We start from the raw sequence: 17,819 nt of genomic DNA, 5'->3' as shown, positions 1-17,819 counted from the left end.
ATCACAAGCCTCTCATTTTTAGTGCACAAATGTGACATACAGTAGATTAACATGCCCGCCCCTGAATACTGGAACAAGCAACAACAAAGGAAACAATGAGATAATTAACTTTGTGGCAAATAGCCCAGAAATAAGGGCCAAAGGTGTCAGTCAGAAATTCAAATTGCAACAGCTACAATAGATATGAAAGCACAAGTCGCTAATTACGTAACTGCCCAGTTTTCAGATTATGCAGAAATCAAGTCACTGTATTTTCCTTAACCCACAGACAGAAGGCGTTTTGGCATTTTAATTTATAGTCGGATAAATATCATATAGCTGTAAAATGCATTGACTTAGACAGGTGGGCTGTTAATTTGATTTCGCTTATCACTTTCCATTAAACTAATATTGGCGGCTGTATACAGTGACTAATATTTAGATTAAAAACAGGAGGGACCATTTCGTAGAGAGTCACTTTTGACGGGTTCCTGAACCGCAGTCCACAGGACGTCTGCAGTCTTTCAGCAGAGCGAGCAGCCGACGCGAATCGCGCAGAAAAGAGAGAAGCCGATGATCCTATTGGTCCCTGTTGCTCTACAAAAAAATACTCCGACTTCCACACACACCGATGCACAGATCTTCTGCGAAGGCGGAACGCCGGTCGGAACGTGGGAGGCAGCGATTTAAACAGAATTTTCTCACGTGTGAAGGTCGACCGCAGGATTTACATCCCAATGACAATATTCCCGTATCGTCAATCCCATTTCAGCGCCCGGAGAACTTTAACTTTCGACATCAAGCGGACAAATAATGAGCAAACACTATAAGAACAGAACGGCGACATCCAAGAATGTGCTTTTAAACGCCTTTCTGAAGTAGGCACCAATTACCCGGCCAAGTTCTTGGAACACATTTTAATAGTGTCGTCTCCGTAATGCCGACAAGATTCGCTCATCGTAGCGATGGCCAACAGTGGAAATATATGATAACAGAAGATGTATATCTAAAGGAAACGAACGCGTGGTATTAAAAGACAAATAGCCTACTCTTTTCTCATTTTTACTGGAAAACATCAAACACGGAGATGTGCTGAAATGCTACTTTTCACAATATGAAGCAAATAGGCTACCGTACGCAGATGCAGTAACAGAGGAATCTTTCCGACGGTCATGAAGTTTGCACTTATACAAATTACCACATACAATAGAAGGAAAATGGGATTCTTTCCACTCTTTGCACAGCGGTTACCAAGTGATGCGCGCGGCCATCTAAGCAACTACAGTCAGCAACAATGTAGATAACTTTTGCACTATGGATTCTCGGATCCTCTCAACTAGAAATCGCACATATTCGGGGACTTTAACAAGTTCGCATTTCTTCTTTCTCTCATTTTGCAAAGGGAATGTATATTTTATTATTATTTTGATAGATTACCTGAAACTAGAAGAAACGAGCATTTAATTGATGCTGAACTAGAAAAAAAAAACGCCATTCACCTAATTTTTTTCCCCACATTTTCCCGTCTCACCGTGTCCAATCTCGTTGGCTCATATGGGAATAAAACACTCCTCCCGGTGTCTGCTCCTGAGGAGAAAAATGGCGGAAACGGAGAACTCGGAGGTAGGTAAGAGAGCGCCGGTAACAACTCCCCGCGAGAATGTGGCTGGCCCCGAATACGACCGCATGCTCGCCTGAATCGTCCTGCGGAAATGCAGAGCAAACCAGCGGGGCTATATTTAGAACGACGTTTCGGGGTTGCGATCAGCACACGGTCATTCACTTGACACTTTCTGCCATTCGGAGCCAGTGATGGAAAAATGACTGTATATCATGCACGATGCATGTGACCGGGGAAAACATTTTCCCAATATGAGTATTATAGCAGCTGTAGTTGTATGTTTTCATCATTAAGGATACACTGAAAAGCTAAGATGGGGCGCCGATGTCGAAATGAAATAGGTGAACTATGATAGATTAACGTGCATGTGTAGCTGTGTCTCTCAAATTGGGCTAGATGAATGGCGTGCTTGAGCTGAAATTTCCAAAAATAAATCTTCGCCTCCTGGGTCGCAGGTAAGTTGAGATTTCACAGCGAGCCTCTGGCGGTGCGCTGTCCGTGGTGCTGCAGCGGTGTCCTGCGCTTGGAGAAGCCGGTCCGTACTTCAGAGCGCAGTGTCACCAACATAAAACACAAGCGCCTGTATTTATGAGCTTTTTTCCAACAATAGGCGAATTCTTTACACCCATCTCGACTGGATCTTTCCGAGATCTCTCCGCGATCTTTCCGCATGTGTATTTTTACAGACCAATGGCAGTTCTGCACAAGGTTTTCTGTATATTTCTCACGTAACACAGTAATAGCTTAATTCATTTTACGAGATAGCGTATGAAAATGAAGATGTGTTGCATATAGGCTGAACTCGAAATATCAAGATAAGCATGAACTGCACATAAAAACGGCGCCTACCAGTCATGTTGCCAGGTTAAATTACGCATAAAACGAATTATTAATTATTATTATTATTATTATTATTATTATTATTATTATTATTATTATTATCATCGTCATCACCATCTCCATTTTCCTCCAGAGTCATCTTTATAGCTGGAAATTCACATAATGGCCAGTATGCAGTTAGCACCTGATAATCACACATTCATTGAGCCTGTGGTACCGCGACACGCTCACTCACAGCATGCACACAGCAGGGGTAAGAATGAGGAATTAAGGGTTAAACCGGGACCGGCATAATTACGCAATAAAACAGAGTATCAAACGCATCCACCGTACAATTATGGGCACTTGACTGCGTGCACAAAATCCCCGGAGAGACGCTGAAATTCAAGTGGGCCATAGTCAGTGCAACACTCAAGCCCAGGATTTTAAACCCAGTGAGCACTTTAGCTATTCGTGGGACTTATTTTTTTAGACTTATTGGTCTTCTGCTGCTATAGCCTATCCACTGAGATGTTTGACACGTTGTGTGCTCAGAGATGCTCTTCTGCATACATACCACTGTTGTAATGTGTGGTTATTAGCGTTACTGTCACCTTCCTGTCAGCTTTGACCAGTCTGGTCCTTCTCCACTGACCTCTCTCATTAACAAGGCGTTTTTCCCTGCAGAACTGCTCCCCACTGGATGTTTTTTGTTTTTCGCACCATTCTCTGCAAACTCGAGACTTTTGTGCATGAAAATCCCACGAGATCAGCCATTTCTGAGATATTCAAACCACCAAAACCACCCTGTCTGGCACCAACAATCATTCCACGGTCAAAGTCACTTCGATCAAATTTCTTTCCCCATGCTGATGGTTGACGTGAACATGAACTGAAGCTCCTGACCCGTATCTACACCATTTTACTGCATTACACTGCTGCCACACGACCGGTTGATTCGATAACCACAAGAATAAGTAGGTGTACAGGTATTCCCAATAAAGCGCTCGGCGTGCGTAAATAAAAACGCAGAATCGCATCAGAAAGGCTTACGCAGCGAGTGACAAAAGTGCCCGGTGACGTTTGGCGCATAACGGGTCGGGGGAACCCGCGGTTGGCTTTCAGAGAGAGTCATTCTGTTTCCGCTCCGCTGGGTCTCAGTGAAGCAGGGCCTGGGGATGGTTGGCTGGCTCAGACGCCCAGTCAGTATGGGGAGTTGTGTGAGCAGCGCAGTCATCAGGGCAGACGGTGCTTAGGCACAGGAGCAGCCTGAGGACGGTGAAGCTGTCTGCTCCCCTGGGGGGGGGGAGGGGGGGACAGAACCAACCAGCACAGCCTCAGACATCCGGTGCCATTACAGGCCGTGGCCAGAGCAGGTTCGGTTTCGCCGTGCTGAGGCTGAGGTGCTCTCCCTCAGTCCTGCAGGGTCTGTCGGTTTCCATTGCCACTCTTACGCGCTTGACCTTTTAATCCCACCCTGTTCCTGGAGGTCTACCATTACATTACATTTTACATTACATTATTGACATTTGGCAGACGCTCTTATCCAGAGCGACGTACAGTTGATTAGACTAAGCAGGAGACAATCCTCCCCTGGAGCAATGCAGGGTTAAGGGCCTTGCTCAAGTGTCCAACGGCTGCACCGGGATTCGAACCACCGACAGGATCTACCATCCTGTAGGTTTTCACTCCAACCCTAACAAAGCACACCTCATTCAACAGCTAGAGCAGGGCTGCCCAACCCTGTTCCTGGAGATCTACCGTCCTGTTGGTTTTCACTTCAACCCTAACAAAGCACACTTCATTCAACAGCTAGAGCAGGGCTGCCCAACCCTGTTCCTGGAGGTCTACCATCGTGTAGATTTTCACTCCAATCTGACTCTGCTAATTAGCAGCTCAACGAGATCTTGAGCTGTTGAGTGAGGTGTGCTTTGTTTGGGTTGGGAGTGAAAACCTCCAGGAACAGGGTTGCTTACCACTGCTTTAAAGTGTGAGATCACAAATGCGCCGTCACTAATGATGATGTCACAATCAATACTGGACTGATAATTGAAAGGAATGGAGCTCTAGAACACTTTGAAAGACATTAAAACAAAAACACTCTTCATAGTAGGGTTGATCAAAGCGTGTGATTACACCCTTAGTTCACCTCACCTGCTTTTAACATGAACATGACTTTAACAGGAAAAACCAACAGATCTGGCATCTCTCAGCAACAAGAGAACAGGGCCACCACTGCAGTATATGTATGACCATATGCTTTATGGTTCCAAGTTGCCGTAGTTAACACTGAGTGCTTTACTGATCTTTGACATACACTTGCTACTCTCTCAGATATAAAGGTACAAAAAGTGCCTAAAAAGGGACACACATTTATTGCTGGGGCGGTACTCTATCTGCGCATAAAATTGTACCCCTTGCCAGCAATATATGACAAATTTGTCCCTTTTTTCGCTTGGATGATAAACTCATTTGTACCCAAAGAGGACATTACAGTCCTGTCACGGTACGATTGGGAAATTTGATCCTTGAAGAACAGAAATGTACCCCCACTGCGCCTCTGTTTCTGAGCGTGCGGTGACATGACGCTGATGGCGGAGTCTAGCACCGCCGCTCAAACGTCTCCAGCGGACGAACCCGTGTTTTTACATGGCGAGTCGCCGGGGGGTCGCAGCCCCTGCCAGATGCATTGTGGGAAACGCCGGCGACGGAGAGGGTGGAGACCGGTGTCGGGGGGGGGGGGTCCCAGGAGAGAGGGAGGCGGGCTTAAAATAGAAATAAGAAAGAGCAATTCAGAGAGAGAGAGAGAGAGAGGGAGGGAGGGAGAGAGGGAGGGAGGGGGAGAGAGAGAGAGAGAGAGAGAGAGAGAGAGAGAGAGAGAGAGAGAGAGAAGCGACCGATTCGCTCCGCTGCTCCGCGGGGGGAATAAAAACCTCGGGCACGTAGGAAGTTTGGGTCGGCGAGACTGCACCCCTCCCCCCTTCCCCCTTTAGCGCTGCCTAAACTAATTACCTCCAACAGCTCCACAAAAACACCAGGAGAGAGCTTTTGCGACGTTTCATTAGCCCTGCCATTGACTCCCCATCCAAACATTGATGCTTTCAGACCACAGGTCCTCAATCTTACGATCTCACAATCTTACCCAGAAAGGGCTGGTCTGAGTGCAGGCTTTTGTTCCAGCCACACACCGGACTCTACTAATCAACCACTACCGTCTTTGCTAAGGACCTCGATGAGCAGAATCAGGTGAGTAACTGCTTGGTTGGAACAAAAGCCTGCTCCCACACCAACCCTTTCTGGATAAGATTGAGGATCCCTGATTTGGACTGAAGGGCACTGCTACCGTTAGTACATTAGCGTGAGCTTCCCCCCCCCTTTCAGTGAATCATTATCTGCACCTCCGCATAGGCTGGGTATGTCGGTAGGCGGAGGGTTTCCATGCTAATTGAGTCGGGGTGGGGCTGGAACAGGGGAGGGTGTGTGGGTGGGTTTCATCTCCTTCTCTGTTCTTGGCGGGAGGGCGTTTTAACAGGTTTCGCAACGACACCCCCCCCCGTCCCCCCGCCCAGGGCGATGAAAGCGTGAGATCTGTGGGCCCCGGAGTCTGTCGGGGACGGAGCCGCCAGTGAGCTCTGTGTGCACTTTTTTAACAAGGTACCACACACCACAAAGCAGACCCCTTTCCCCATTAACGTACCCTCCTGACTGCGGATGAAGAACAGCGTTCGAGCCACGCCGGCGAGTTCCTCAGTGTGACTCCAGAGCCGAGTATCCTTTCTGCAACCGTCAACTGGCATTGCCGAAACGATTCTGACCTACTGATGGGTCTCATTTTGGCCGACAGTCTACCTACCCCTCCCCGGCTAACACTCCCCTGTTTTACGTTGCGGAGGTGTTAACGACATTGACGAAACATTTCAGCAACATTCTGAGAACTTCGCGTGTCCTTAGCTCACCTGAAGGACAGAGACCGAGGTTCTGCTCTCCAACGGGACAAAAATCCCATGACGCATTTCTCACTATCTCCTAAATTACAGCCTTTCTTCTTTACGGCTTTCTCCCTTCTCGGGGCCAGAACGGCGATGAACATGTCGTACTTGTAATTTAAGGTGTCTTCGTGCTGGAAAGGGGCAGAAACGTTACTTTTTCACTCTGCGAACGGCTTTTAAAGCTGACCTGCTTTTCATGCCTTTTATCAGACGAAATTATCCTTTTTCTTCCGTGTAATAACAGAAAGGAACCCTCGGGGACAAAACGTTGCTTTTCCCATTTAGTTCGAGAAGCACTCTAATAAGGAAATTGCTTTTTAATTTTGTTCAGAGACAGGCCTTGTTACAGTCCCGCCAAAACCTCGGGAGAATTGAGGAGGAAATAAGGAAATTGAGCGAATTACAGGGGCTTGGTCCGCTACACCAGTCCTATCCAATGTGTGCGGCCTGCTCGTAAGAGAACCACAGCAGAACCAGGAGTGTCCTTCAACCGGACCTGGGCCCTGTTCTGACACAGGAGTCACATTGGAGGATTTCCGTTTTCTCTTAAACTATTCCGTTAAGTCACCGACAAGCAGACCTGGGTCAAACACAATCAGGCAAGATCAATCGAGCACAGAAAAGCTGATCTTGGGTACAGTCACAGGGCTACAGGACCACATCATTTCCGTTTCCATTTTCAGTTCTATTTTCGTTTCTGGTTCAGTTTTCATTTCCGGTTCCGTTTTCATTTTCGTTTCCGGTTCTGTTTCCGGTTCCGTATTCCGTATTAAGTTTCCATTTCTGGTTTCATTTGTTCCGTTTCGGTTTCTGTTTCTGTTTTTGTTTTCCACTTATTCTGTCCCTGGGAAAAATATATAGGTTCTGCAGTGATGCCTCCACTCCTTTTGGAGTTGATGCCACATCCCACAGTTAATTAATACAACATGGCGACCTATAGCTCCTATACTGTCCCTATATGGACATACATTCACTGCTTTTTTAAAACAATTCCATCCGTGTATTTCTGTGTATTTGTGTACAGTACATCACAGTAGACCAGTTTAGCGATAGAACTTTATTTCACCTTGGCCATGTCTGTTTCTGAGTTCTTTATGGTGGCTTAAACTCAGTTTATCTGTGAGGGTTTTGGCTCAGAAACTATTTTCAGACACTTATAATAGACGGGCAAAGGTCACCACCCACGGAACAAACCCCATTTTCACACAGGCACCAAAACCAGCCTACAAATAACCATGAGGGAGTGGACAATATTTACATCACCTTTTGCCAATTTATGCATCTTGCACGTCTGAAAAGATACAACGCTAGAGCAGAGAGGTAATACATTAGCATACGGGTTAGCTGCAGTTCACTTTACACATTAGCACTTTCTCTCCAAATTATTTTAGTGCTGAAATAGAATTCATATACTGTATGTGGCTATGTAATTACCAACTGGTGTAAAACAGCCTTCCCCTTTAGATGATAAATTAGATTTTTTTTGGGGGGGAGAGACAAAAATGATATTAAAATGAGTTTGCATGGACTTTCAAATTGGGTTCTTCACCAAAATGAAAAACCAGCTTTTTAACACAAAAATAATAAAATAATATTTCACCCCTTTCAGGGCCTTGCTGTTACAGCTGGATTTATTTAGGTTAATTTAATCTAATTTAATCTTAATCTTGTTTAGTTAATCTGGATTAGGTACTCCTCTTTCTCGTGTTGATTCTCTCCATCTGAAAACATACATTTTTCATCCTTCTGAGGAGACTCTGTGTACATTTTATTGGAGCATTTTGGAAAAGGCGTTGTTCCCATTTTTAATGTATATAATCACTGCTGTGTTTGAGATCGACTAAGAAGCGCGAGTTAACTTTTTACAAAGTTACAGGTTACATGAAATGTGGTGCCATTCACAAAGCTTGGTGCTTTTACCATCTCAAAGGGATGGTTTTCCATATACTGTAACGGCACGGATCTCTTCAAACAATCCCCCGGCAAACAATTATATTACACGTACCCACTACATTCCGTCTTTCATCTATTCCACCAATTTCACATTTAAGTGCATGTGAATACATTTCCTCGTTCTCTCAATTTTTTACATTGATCAAAAGCTTCGAAAGAAAAATGTAAAAAAAAAATTACAAAAAACTCCCCGGAATATTAAATCTGTGGGACAGATCAGAGATCAGAGGACCAGATCATGGGACTGATGAATATGAACTGTGAGTGTGTGTGTGGGTGTGTGTGGGTGTGTGTGTGTGTTAGTGTGTGTGTGTGTGTGTGTGTGTGAGATACCTTAGCAGTATAGTCAGTGAGTTTGATGTGAATATGCATGTATGTTAGCAGAGCTGTCAGCAAGTAACTCACTATATTGTGTATGTACTGTGAATATGCGTGTGGGTGGTTGGGAATGTAGGTACATTAAATCGGTTCCAGGTGTACCGCATGCAATCGTTCAGTCTTTGGTCCAACTCTTTAAAACAGGGTTATGGGGCCAGCATTTCCTCGGACAGGATAACAGAGAGGGCGACAGAAACAGAGCTTTATTATGACAGAGCGCCCGCTACAACCTCCAGACACGAGAGCAGAAGTCGACGCACAGAAAGGCTGGCGGCGTTCCGAAATGCGTTACGCCGCGCCCGCCTCGGTTTTATCCGCCATTATTCCTAATCCCAGAGGCAGCGGGGAAAACCATTCCGGAGGAAATTCAGTTTGTCGCCCGGAGATCGGTTCGTTCGGGAGACAGGCCTCTCAGATAAGCCAATCCCGCCAGGCGCTAGGGCGAACACGCTGGTTTTCCAGGAGCGCGACGCCAAATTCCGCGCAGCTGGCTCACGCCTTTCCGGAACATTCCCGTTTTCAATAAAGGGATGATTTTGATGAGTGCCTACATTCTCGTTTTTGCGAGTGACAGACGTTCTGAGCTGCATTCTGCCGCTGGTTACGCGGTCCGTGCGAGCTGGCGGGTAAAACGCGGTGAAACCGCGGTTCTGGAACGCTGCGCGTCTGCGAGAGCGCGGCGGACAGCTGGGACAGGAAGTGACAGTGACGCTATTCATCTCCCCTCGCCTCACAGACTTACCTTCTGTCTCCCCTCTCTCTGTCAATCTCTCTCTCTCACTCTCCCTCATCATCTCTCTCTCCCCTCTCTCCGTCAATCTATCTCTCACTCTCTTACCATCACTCTTCATCAACCTCCATCCCTCCCTCACACTCACTCTATCTCTTTTACCATCTCTCTTCATCAACCTCTATCTCTCACACTCACTCTATCTCTTACATCTCCCTGCCACTATCTCTCGTTCCATCTCCATCGATTTCCATCCCTCCCTCTTCATCTCTCTCGCACTCTCTCGCTATCTCTCATACTCTCACACTCACTCTCTCTCTACTTCCCTCCCTCCGTCCCTCCTGCTCCATCTCTCATGCTCACTGACTCTCTCATCCCTCTCTCATTGTATCAATCTTCATCCCTCCCTCTCCATTTCTCTGACACTCTCACTTTCTCTCTCCCCCTTCTCCTCCTTCTCCCTCCCTCTCTCCCTCTCTCTCCCCCTCACTCCCCCTCCCTCTCCCTCTCTCCCTCTCCCTCTCCCTCTCCCTCTCCCTCTCCCTCTCTCTCTCCCCCTCACTCCCCCTCCCTCTCCCTCTCCCCCTCTCTCTCTCCCCCTCACTCCCCCTCCCTCTCTCTCTCTCCCCCTCACTCCCCCTCCCTCTCCCTCTCTCCCCCTCACTCCCCCTCCCTCTCTCTCTCTCCCCCTCACTCCCCCTCCCTCTCCCTCTCTCCCCCTCACTCCCCCTCCCTCCCCCTCCCTCTCCCTCTCTCCCCCTCACTCCCCCTCCCTCTCCCTCTCTCCCCCTCACTCCCCCTCCCTCTCCCTCTCCCTCTCTCCCCCTCACTCCCCCTCCCTCTCCCTCTCCCTCTCCCTCTCCCTCTCCCTCCCCCTCCCCCTCTCTCAGCAGGCTCCGGTCAGTGTGGGCGTGTCTCAGTCGGTGCAGCCCACCCCGTTGCCCAGGCCCATCCCCTCAGTGCACCACGTCCCGCGGAAGCCCCACACGCCCCACCCCTCCTCCCTGCCCAGCTGCCCCGGCCGGGGCAAGATGGGCAAGTTCCTCACCCCGGAGGAGATGACCTCCCGGGACTACTACTTTGACTCCTACGCTCATTTCGGCATCCACGAGGTACGACAGCACGCCCGCACAGCCTTGGGACGGGGGTCCCATCCCCTCAGTCTCAAGGTCACCTTCCCATCGTTACATAGAGCAGGGCTGCCCGACCCTGTTCCTGGAGATCTACCGTCCTGTAGGTTTTCACTCCAACCCTAACAAAGCACACCTCATTCAACAGCTAGAGCAGGGCTGCCCAACCCTGTTCCTGGAGATCTACCATCCTGTAGGTGTTCCCTCCAACCCTAACAAAGTGATGTGCATTGCAGACTGTAGATCTCCATGAACACGGTTGGGCAGCCCTGTTATAGAGGCTGGTGGGGAGGTCAGAATGTCTTCTTTTCCTGCTAGAGCTTTTGTATGTAGGTCAGATTCGTCTCCCCCGGTAACTGTGACAGACGCCGTCTCTGAAACATCTAAACGGCTTCGGAGACGTGCATGGGGCGTCCGGCCAGGTTTTAAATGTGGACCAGTCTAAATATAAGAGCAACAGGATTGACTGGGGGGGGGTTGATGTACTTAAACGCCGCCCCTCCTTATCCTATAATCCCGTTGTGATTCCCATTAATAGTCTCCCGGGGGGATCCGGGTCGGATGCCAAAACCAATGGGAGCGGCGTGCGTAATGAAAGTGACTCCCCCAATAAGTGACCTGGCTCCACTCTGCCTCCGCCATTTTCCATTTCGGCCGTCCTGCCTGACCCCAATCCCATTCAGTCCTAATGGCGTGCAGCGATCCAGCTCCGCCTCGTACTGCGTCTATGGGGGAAACAAGGCTGCCAATCGCACGCTGAGCCTGTAAATTGGGAGGTCCAATCAGAGACTCTGGCTTCCCGTCCGTCCCCCTCTGTTCTCCACGGGAGGGAAAGATCCCCCGACAATCACGATATCTCCCCCGATGATCACGATATCTCCCCCCGACAATCACGATATCTCTCCCGATGATCACGATATCTCCCCCGATGATCACGATATCTCCCCCCGATGATCACGATATCTCCCCCCGACAATCACGATATCTCCCCCCGACAATCACGATATCTCTCCCGATGATCACGATATCTCCCCCCGATGATCACGATATCTCCCCCGATGATCACGATATCTCCCCCGATGATCACGATATCTCCCCCCGATGATCACGATATCTCCCCCCGATGATCACGATATCTCCCCCCGAAGATCACGATATCTCCCCCCGAAGATCACGATATCTCCCCCCGATGATCACGATATCTCCCCCCGATGATCACGATATCTCCCCCCGATGATCACGATATCTCCCCCCGACGATCACGATATCTCCCCCCGAAGATCACGATATCTCCCCCCGATGATCACGATATCTCCCCCCGACGATCACGATATCTCCCCCCGAAGATCACGATATCTCCCCCCGATGATCACGATATCTCCCCCCGATGATCACGATATCTCCCCCCGATGATCACGATATCTCCCCCCGACGATCACGATATCTCCCCCCGACAATCACGATATCTCCCCCCGACAATCACGATATCTCCCCCGACAATCACGATATCTCCCCCCGACAATCACGATATCTCCCCCCGACAATCACGATATCTCCCCAATGATCACCATTCCCCCCTCACGCTGGCGATCTCTCCCCCCTGACCCTGGCGATCTCTCCCCCCCTGACGCTGGCGATCTCTCCCCTCCCGCAGGAGATGCTGAAGGACGAGGTGCGCACGCTGACCTACAGGAACTCCATGTACCACAACAAGCACGTCTTCAAGGACAAGATCGTGCTGGACGTGGGCAGCGGGACCGGCATCCTCTCCATGTTCGCCGCCAAGGCGGGGGCCAAGCACGTGTACGGGGTAAGCCCCAAAACACCCGCTCCCCCCTCCCCGCAGGGCCCGCGTGCAGACCGCAACCGGCCCAAACGCTGCAGCTCACAGCCGCGTGGCTAATGCGCTCGACTGGGACCTGGTGTGTCCTCATTAAGATCAATGCAGCCTCTGAGCAAGGCCCTTAACCCCACATTACTTTGTCTAATCAACTGTGAGCGGCTTTGGATAAAAACATCAGATAATTGACTGTAATGGTAACACTAAGTACAATAAGGTTACATGAATTGGCATTAAATAATGTGATTGTTAACTAATTAACTACTAATCTCTACAGCTTTCTTTAAGCAATTGTACATCATTAATCCATGTTAACTATAATAGTCAATGCCAGTTCATATGACCTTATTGTAAAGTGTGACCGATGTTATGTAAATGCATATTTAATACTTTAGCTCTCCTTGCTGGCATGGTTTGAAAATGACTGTTGCTCTCCAAGAACCTCTGACAACAAATCACCCAGAGACGTATAACATTTGGAAAGAAGAATTTTGCACCGAACATTATTGAAAAAAGACATTTCTTTTCAAACGGACAGACACCTGGCCCCTTCGTAGCGAAAGTCACTCAAATAACGCATTTGCCAGGATGTTAGATATTGTTTTGACATTGAAATATGATAAAAGGCGTTTTGGCAGGAGACGGGTATTCTACACAGCGTGAAATTACTGGAAGCAATAAAAACGTGGTCAAAGTATGCTGCGCTAAGAACGGATATTTCCAAACACAACTGCAGAGGCATATTGCGAGGTATCATCCTTAATCTTGAAAAGGTTTGCTTTAGATGGGTGGAGAAAAAAAAGCCATTATCTCGCATAGAAAAAAAAAAAAGACAAAAAAGCGGAGCGTTCTCCCTCTGGCGAAGACTCGAAACACAGAAACACAAATCTGCTTCGCCTGCTGAAACAGAAGCACTCCCATGGGGGCGTGATTGGGCATTAAGGAAAAAGACAGGAAAGGACAATCGCAGCCACAGGTTGTGAGTCGGGTGTGGGCTGATCGAGACGTAAATCAGTTCCGGGTCGACAGTGGTAAAGGTCAATGTGCCCTGCCAGAATTTCGCCCAATGAGAGTGGCTTAATTAAGATGCTTAATTTCTCCCAGCCCACCAGAGGGGGCGCTGTTCACAGCATGTTTTTTTTTAAAGCAAGGAACTATGGAACGAAAATAATTGGGAATCTTGGCAAAGGATTTGGAGAGGGGCTGTGCTGACAGGTCTTGCTGACCCAGACCATCGACGAACGTTTATACAAAATGGTTGTTACAGTGCAGCACTAATGAGTTTTGGGAAATGGAGTGTCCCGCTGGACTGAAGGGGGCGGGGGCGGGTATTTGGACACTGATCAAATATGCGAGGAGAATACAGCACGACTATGCGTGGTTGTATGCGTGGTTGTGTTTGTGTGTGTGGTTGTGTGTTTGTGTGTATGGGGGTGTGTTTGTATGTGTGGGGGTGTCTGTGTGGTTGTGGTTGTGTGTGTGGTTGTGATTGTGTGCGTGGTTGTGTGTTTGTGCGTGTGGTTGTGTGTGTGGTTGTGTTTGTGTGCGTGGTTGTGCGTTTGTGTGTGGGGGTGTGTGTGTGGTGGAAAGATCGTGGATCTTGCCCGTTTCCCACTCTGGAAGATCTGAGCCCATTTGTTGATGCAAATCTCCCAGTGTCTGACTCATTGATTTTAGCACAGCCTTTTGTTATTCATATATTCCTCCGCACGGAAAACTGCACCGACAGCAGGGCACGTGTGCGTGAGCGTGTGTGTCCGTGCGTGCTTGTGTGTGTGTGTGGGTGCACCTACGTGTGTGTGTGTGTGTGTGCGTGCGCGCTTGTGTGTGTGTGTGGGTGCACCCGCGTGTGTGTGTGTGCGTGCGCGCTTGTGTGTGTGTATGGGTGCACCTGCGTGTGTGTGTGCGTGCGTGCGTGCATGTATGCCTGCATGCGTGTGTGTGCCTGCCCCCTAAACCAGCCAGGTTTTTAAGAGCTGTCTTTTTAAGAGCATCTCTGGGCTCTCTTCCCCGTCTCTAATGCAGAACCCGGTGACGTCAAAGAGCCCATCAATTCTCCACAGACACGCCGCACTCACGATAAGAATAACAGGAAACACACAACCCAAACCCTTCCTTTCCACAGGCACGTACCATTGCTGCCAACGCGACAGGAGAGGCTGCGCTCCCAGCTAACGCAAAACGCTGCTATAACGCTGACAAAACGTTCCAGTAGCATTTACTGTCAGCTGGATTAGCAGCTAGCCCCAAGCCGGGAGCAAACCATACGCCTCGCAGTTTCAGAGCCGTAATGGCGGCGGGGATTAGCCCCGCGGCTACGAACCTCTCGCTCTGCGTTTAATCTGGCGCTCTCAGGGCCCGGGCATTGTGAGAGGAGGCGTGAAGAGGCACGGCGGTCCCGCGAGCTGGGACACACTCCTCTGCTGCTCTTCTCTCCAGCCCCTCGGCCCCGCCGGGCCCTCTTGGGGCCTGAGGAGCGCTGAGGCCTGGGCCGGACTCAGCCCGGAGCGCTGCTCCTCTCTTGCGGCGGTGGAGGACAGCAGCCAGGAAGACGAATGCGCCCGACCTTTGCTGGCAGCTGGCAGCGCTCTCAGACTAATGGGCTGCAGAGGCGCTCTGGAGCTCTAGTTTCAGCACCCCGCACTGCAGTTTCAGCACCCCGCACTGCAGTTTCAGCACCCCGCACTGCAGTTTCAGCACCCCGCACTGCAGTTTCAGCACCCCGCACTGCAGTTCTGGGACCCGGAAGTGTAGATTTGTGACCCCGCAGCACAGTTTTGGGTTCCTGTATGAAGGCTGCAGTGTACTGTTGGGTTCTTGCATACATCCTACAGCACTGGGAGGCTAATGTTGCCCTGGGTTTAGATAGGGAGGCTAATGTTGCCCTGGGTTTAGGTAGGGAGGCTAATGTTGCCCTGGGTTTAGATAGGGAGGCTAATGTTGCCCTGGGTTTAGATAGGGAGGCTAATGTTGCCCTGGGTTTAGATAGGGAGGCTAATGTTGCCCTGGGTTTAGGTATAGAGGCTAATGTTGCCCTGGGTTTAGGTAGGGAGGTTAATGTTGCCCTGGGTTTAGATAGGGAGGCTAATGTTGCCCTGGGTTTAGGTATAGAGGCTAATGTTGCCCTGGGTTTAGGTAGGGAGGTTAATGTTGCCCTGGGTTTAGGTACAGAGGCTAATGCTGTTTGAGGCCTCTATAATAACCCTATAGTGCTCATATTGGCTATGGGGTAAAAAATAGGGACTCTTAATCTGTCCCCTCTCCTTTTCTGGAACAAAGAGAGCTTGTTAAGTTAAGAACATCTGATTAGGAACAGATGGTAATACAGCTCGGTTGCTTCAGACCTAACTTCAATGGCTCCAGTGGGACTCGAATTGAAACATAACCTGGCTAACGTCACCTGGCTAACGTCTTTGGAGTCTGCGGCCCACCACTGAAACACTACTAACACTCACTGACCTTTACCGTACTCACCACACTTAGCTTGCCATTTTAACCACACTCATCCAGGCTATTGTTTCAGGTATATTTTCATTTTCAACTTCAACTTATAAAAGTACTCCATTAGCCCAGTTCAGATACTGTCAAAATTATGAACCGAGATGTAGAATGAAGGATAAACTTGTGAAAGACGGAATTTGCCCCGGAATCAAGGCGTTTTTACAAAAGCACACAAACACTCAGTTCACCTAATGGTACAGTATACCTTCCCCTGAAGACTTCAGTTCATCAACTGAACTTTCAACAAGTTCTACAAAAGCGGAACTTCTACCACCATAAATACTGTTCCCATGAACGAACCATTAATACATTATTAAAATGTTATGAATATTAATTCCGGCCCAATTTATTATGCAAGTGTCCTGAAGTTGACATTATCCGGTACAAATTATGATATCACCATCCAATATGCCAAAGTGATAAAGGGGGAAAAATGATTAAATTGCAGCAGCATGCATCGTTTAAAAATAGCCTGCTCGTGATTAGTCAGCATTAATAACTGTTAATAACTTTATGTAATTAAGGACTAGCCAGACGGTGGCCTCACGCAAGGTCACAAAATGTACAGTTGAGACTTAGGTATTCATATCGTAGCATAGCAACGAACGGCAGAGCTGTTTGACACCGTGGAATGTTCTAGTGTGTGAAACATGTTGGTGATATAATTTAACCCTTTCAGTCTCAAGAGTGCCATAGGGGGCGACATGGCTCAGGCAGTAAGAGCAGTCGTCTGGCAGTCGGAGGGTTGCCGGTTCGATGCCCTGCCCGGGCGGTGTCGAAGTGTCCCTGAGCAAGACACCTAACCCCCGAATGCTCCTGACGAGCTGGTCGGGGCCTTGCGTGGCAGCCAATCGCCGTCGGTGTGTGAGTGTGTGTATGAATGGGTGAATGGAGAAGCATCAATTGTACAGCGCTTTGGATGAAGGCTGCTATTTATCATTTACCATGTGGCTCTCAAGCGTAACTACCGTAAAATCCCCAGAGTGGCAGTCTCCACCTTACACCTTTCCAACCAATCAAAATGACTGCTTCACTATTGTCTTGAGCCCCTATTAAAACCATACTAAATTCTGTCGGCTTTCTCAATTTTCTCAACCAAAGCCAAAACCCCCACGGGATTTGGGTGGAGCCACTTTGTATTGGGCTTGACACCGAAAGGGTTGAGGACGGACACGAAAACAAATAACTCACCGATTCGAGTCCTCTCCCGGGAGCCGTGTTCTTTTTCGGATAGGGCTCTCAGAACTGCTCCTTCCTGTGAACAACAGACACCAACGTAAGGCATTACTATTCATGATGCCAATAAATGTTTAATAATGCATTATTAATGGTTAAACAAAGTGCGTGTGTAGACCACTGAGGTCCCCTGTCACTTAGTGACCGTTTCTGCACGGAGTGTTCCGTACGAGGACAGAACGTCTCGGGAGCTACGAGAGTTAAATTTACGAGACATTTTGACGGCACGGCAGATCAATGGTTGAGGGTGGGGGGGTGTGTGGCAGGCATTCATACTCTATAGCTCTCCTTAGTGCTCATCTCGGTGACAGGTAGGGTGCAGCCATCCTGAGGGAACTGGAACCAGCCAGGATGCTCGACGGGTTGTTAGCTTTCCCACTAGCAGGGAGGATTCTGCTTCGTTTAAACCAGGGTTAGAGCCAAGCTCCTTCTGGGACGGGGTGCATACCACCCCCTACAGTCGCCACACCCGGGTTTAATACGCATTTAAAATACTTGAACACCGTAGATGCCGGTAGAATTACTGGTCTTTGAGAATTCAAAAAGTTACTGTGGTATGAAATAACTATCGTTCTGATGGAAGAAGAAGTTTTTTTTAATTTTTATAATCACTCATCTGTATGAATGTTACTGTTTGTAACCT

The 17,819-nt window shown here is 48.7% G+C and overlaps 1 protein-coding gene across 3 annotated transcripts in view; it reads left to right on the top strand.

The window, feature by feature from the left end:
- The first annotated feature begins 526 nt into the window (after positions 1 to 526).
- The window catches only part of LOC133119415 (protein arginine N-methyltransferase 8-B), a 32,064-nt gene continuing 14,771 nt past the window's right edge, over positions 527 to 17,819 (top strand). Inside the window, exons 1-3 of one of the 3 annotated variants that reach the window (XM_061230007.1) lie at positions 527 to 1,602; positions 10,363 to 10,581; positions 12,254 to 12,409. In XM_061230007.1, coding sequence (XP_061085991.1) covers positions 1,534 to 1,602; positions 10,363 to 10,581; positions 12,254 to 12,409 — 444 coding nt within the window. In that variant the 5' untranslated portion in view covers positions 527 to 1,533. Of the gene's footprint in view, positions 1,603 to 1,837; positions 1,942 to 10,359; positions 10,582 to 12,253; positions 12,410 to 17,819 lie in introns of those variants that run through there. The other 2 variants (XM_061230006.1, XM_061230008.1) reach the window with 2 other exon arrangements.

Source organism: Conger conger, chromosome 19 (genome assembly GCF_963514075.1).
Source record: "Conger conger chromosome 19, fConCon1.1, whole genome shotgun sequence".
Lineage (NCBI taxonomy): Eukaryota > Metazoa > Chordata > Actinopteri > Anguilliformes > Congridae > Conger > Conger conger.
This window is presented reverse-complemented; position numbering and strand designations above follow the sequence as displayed.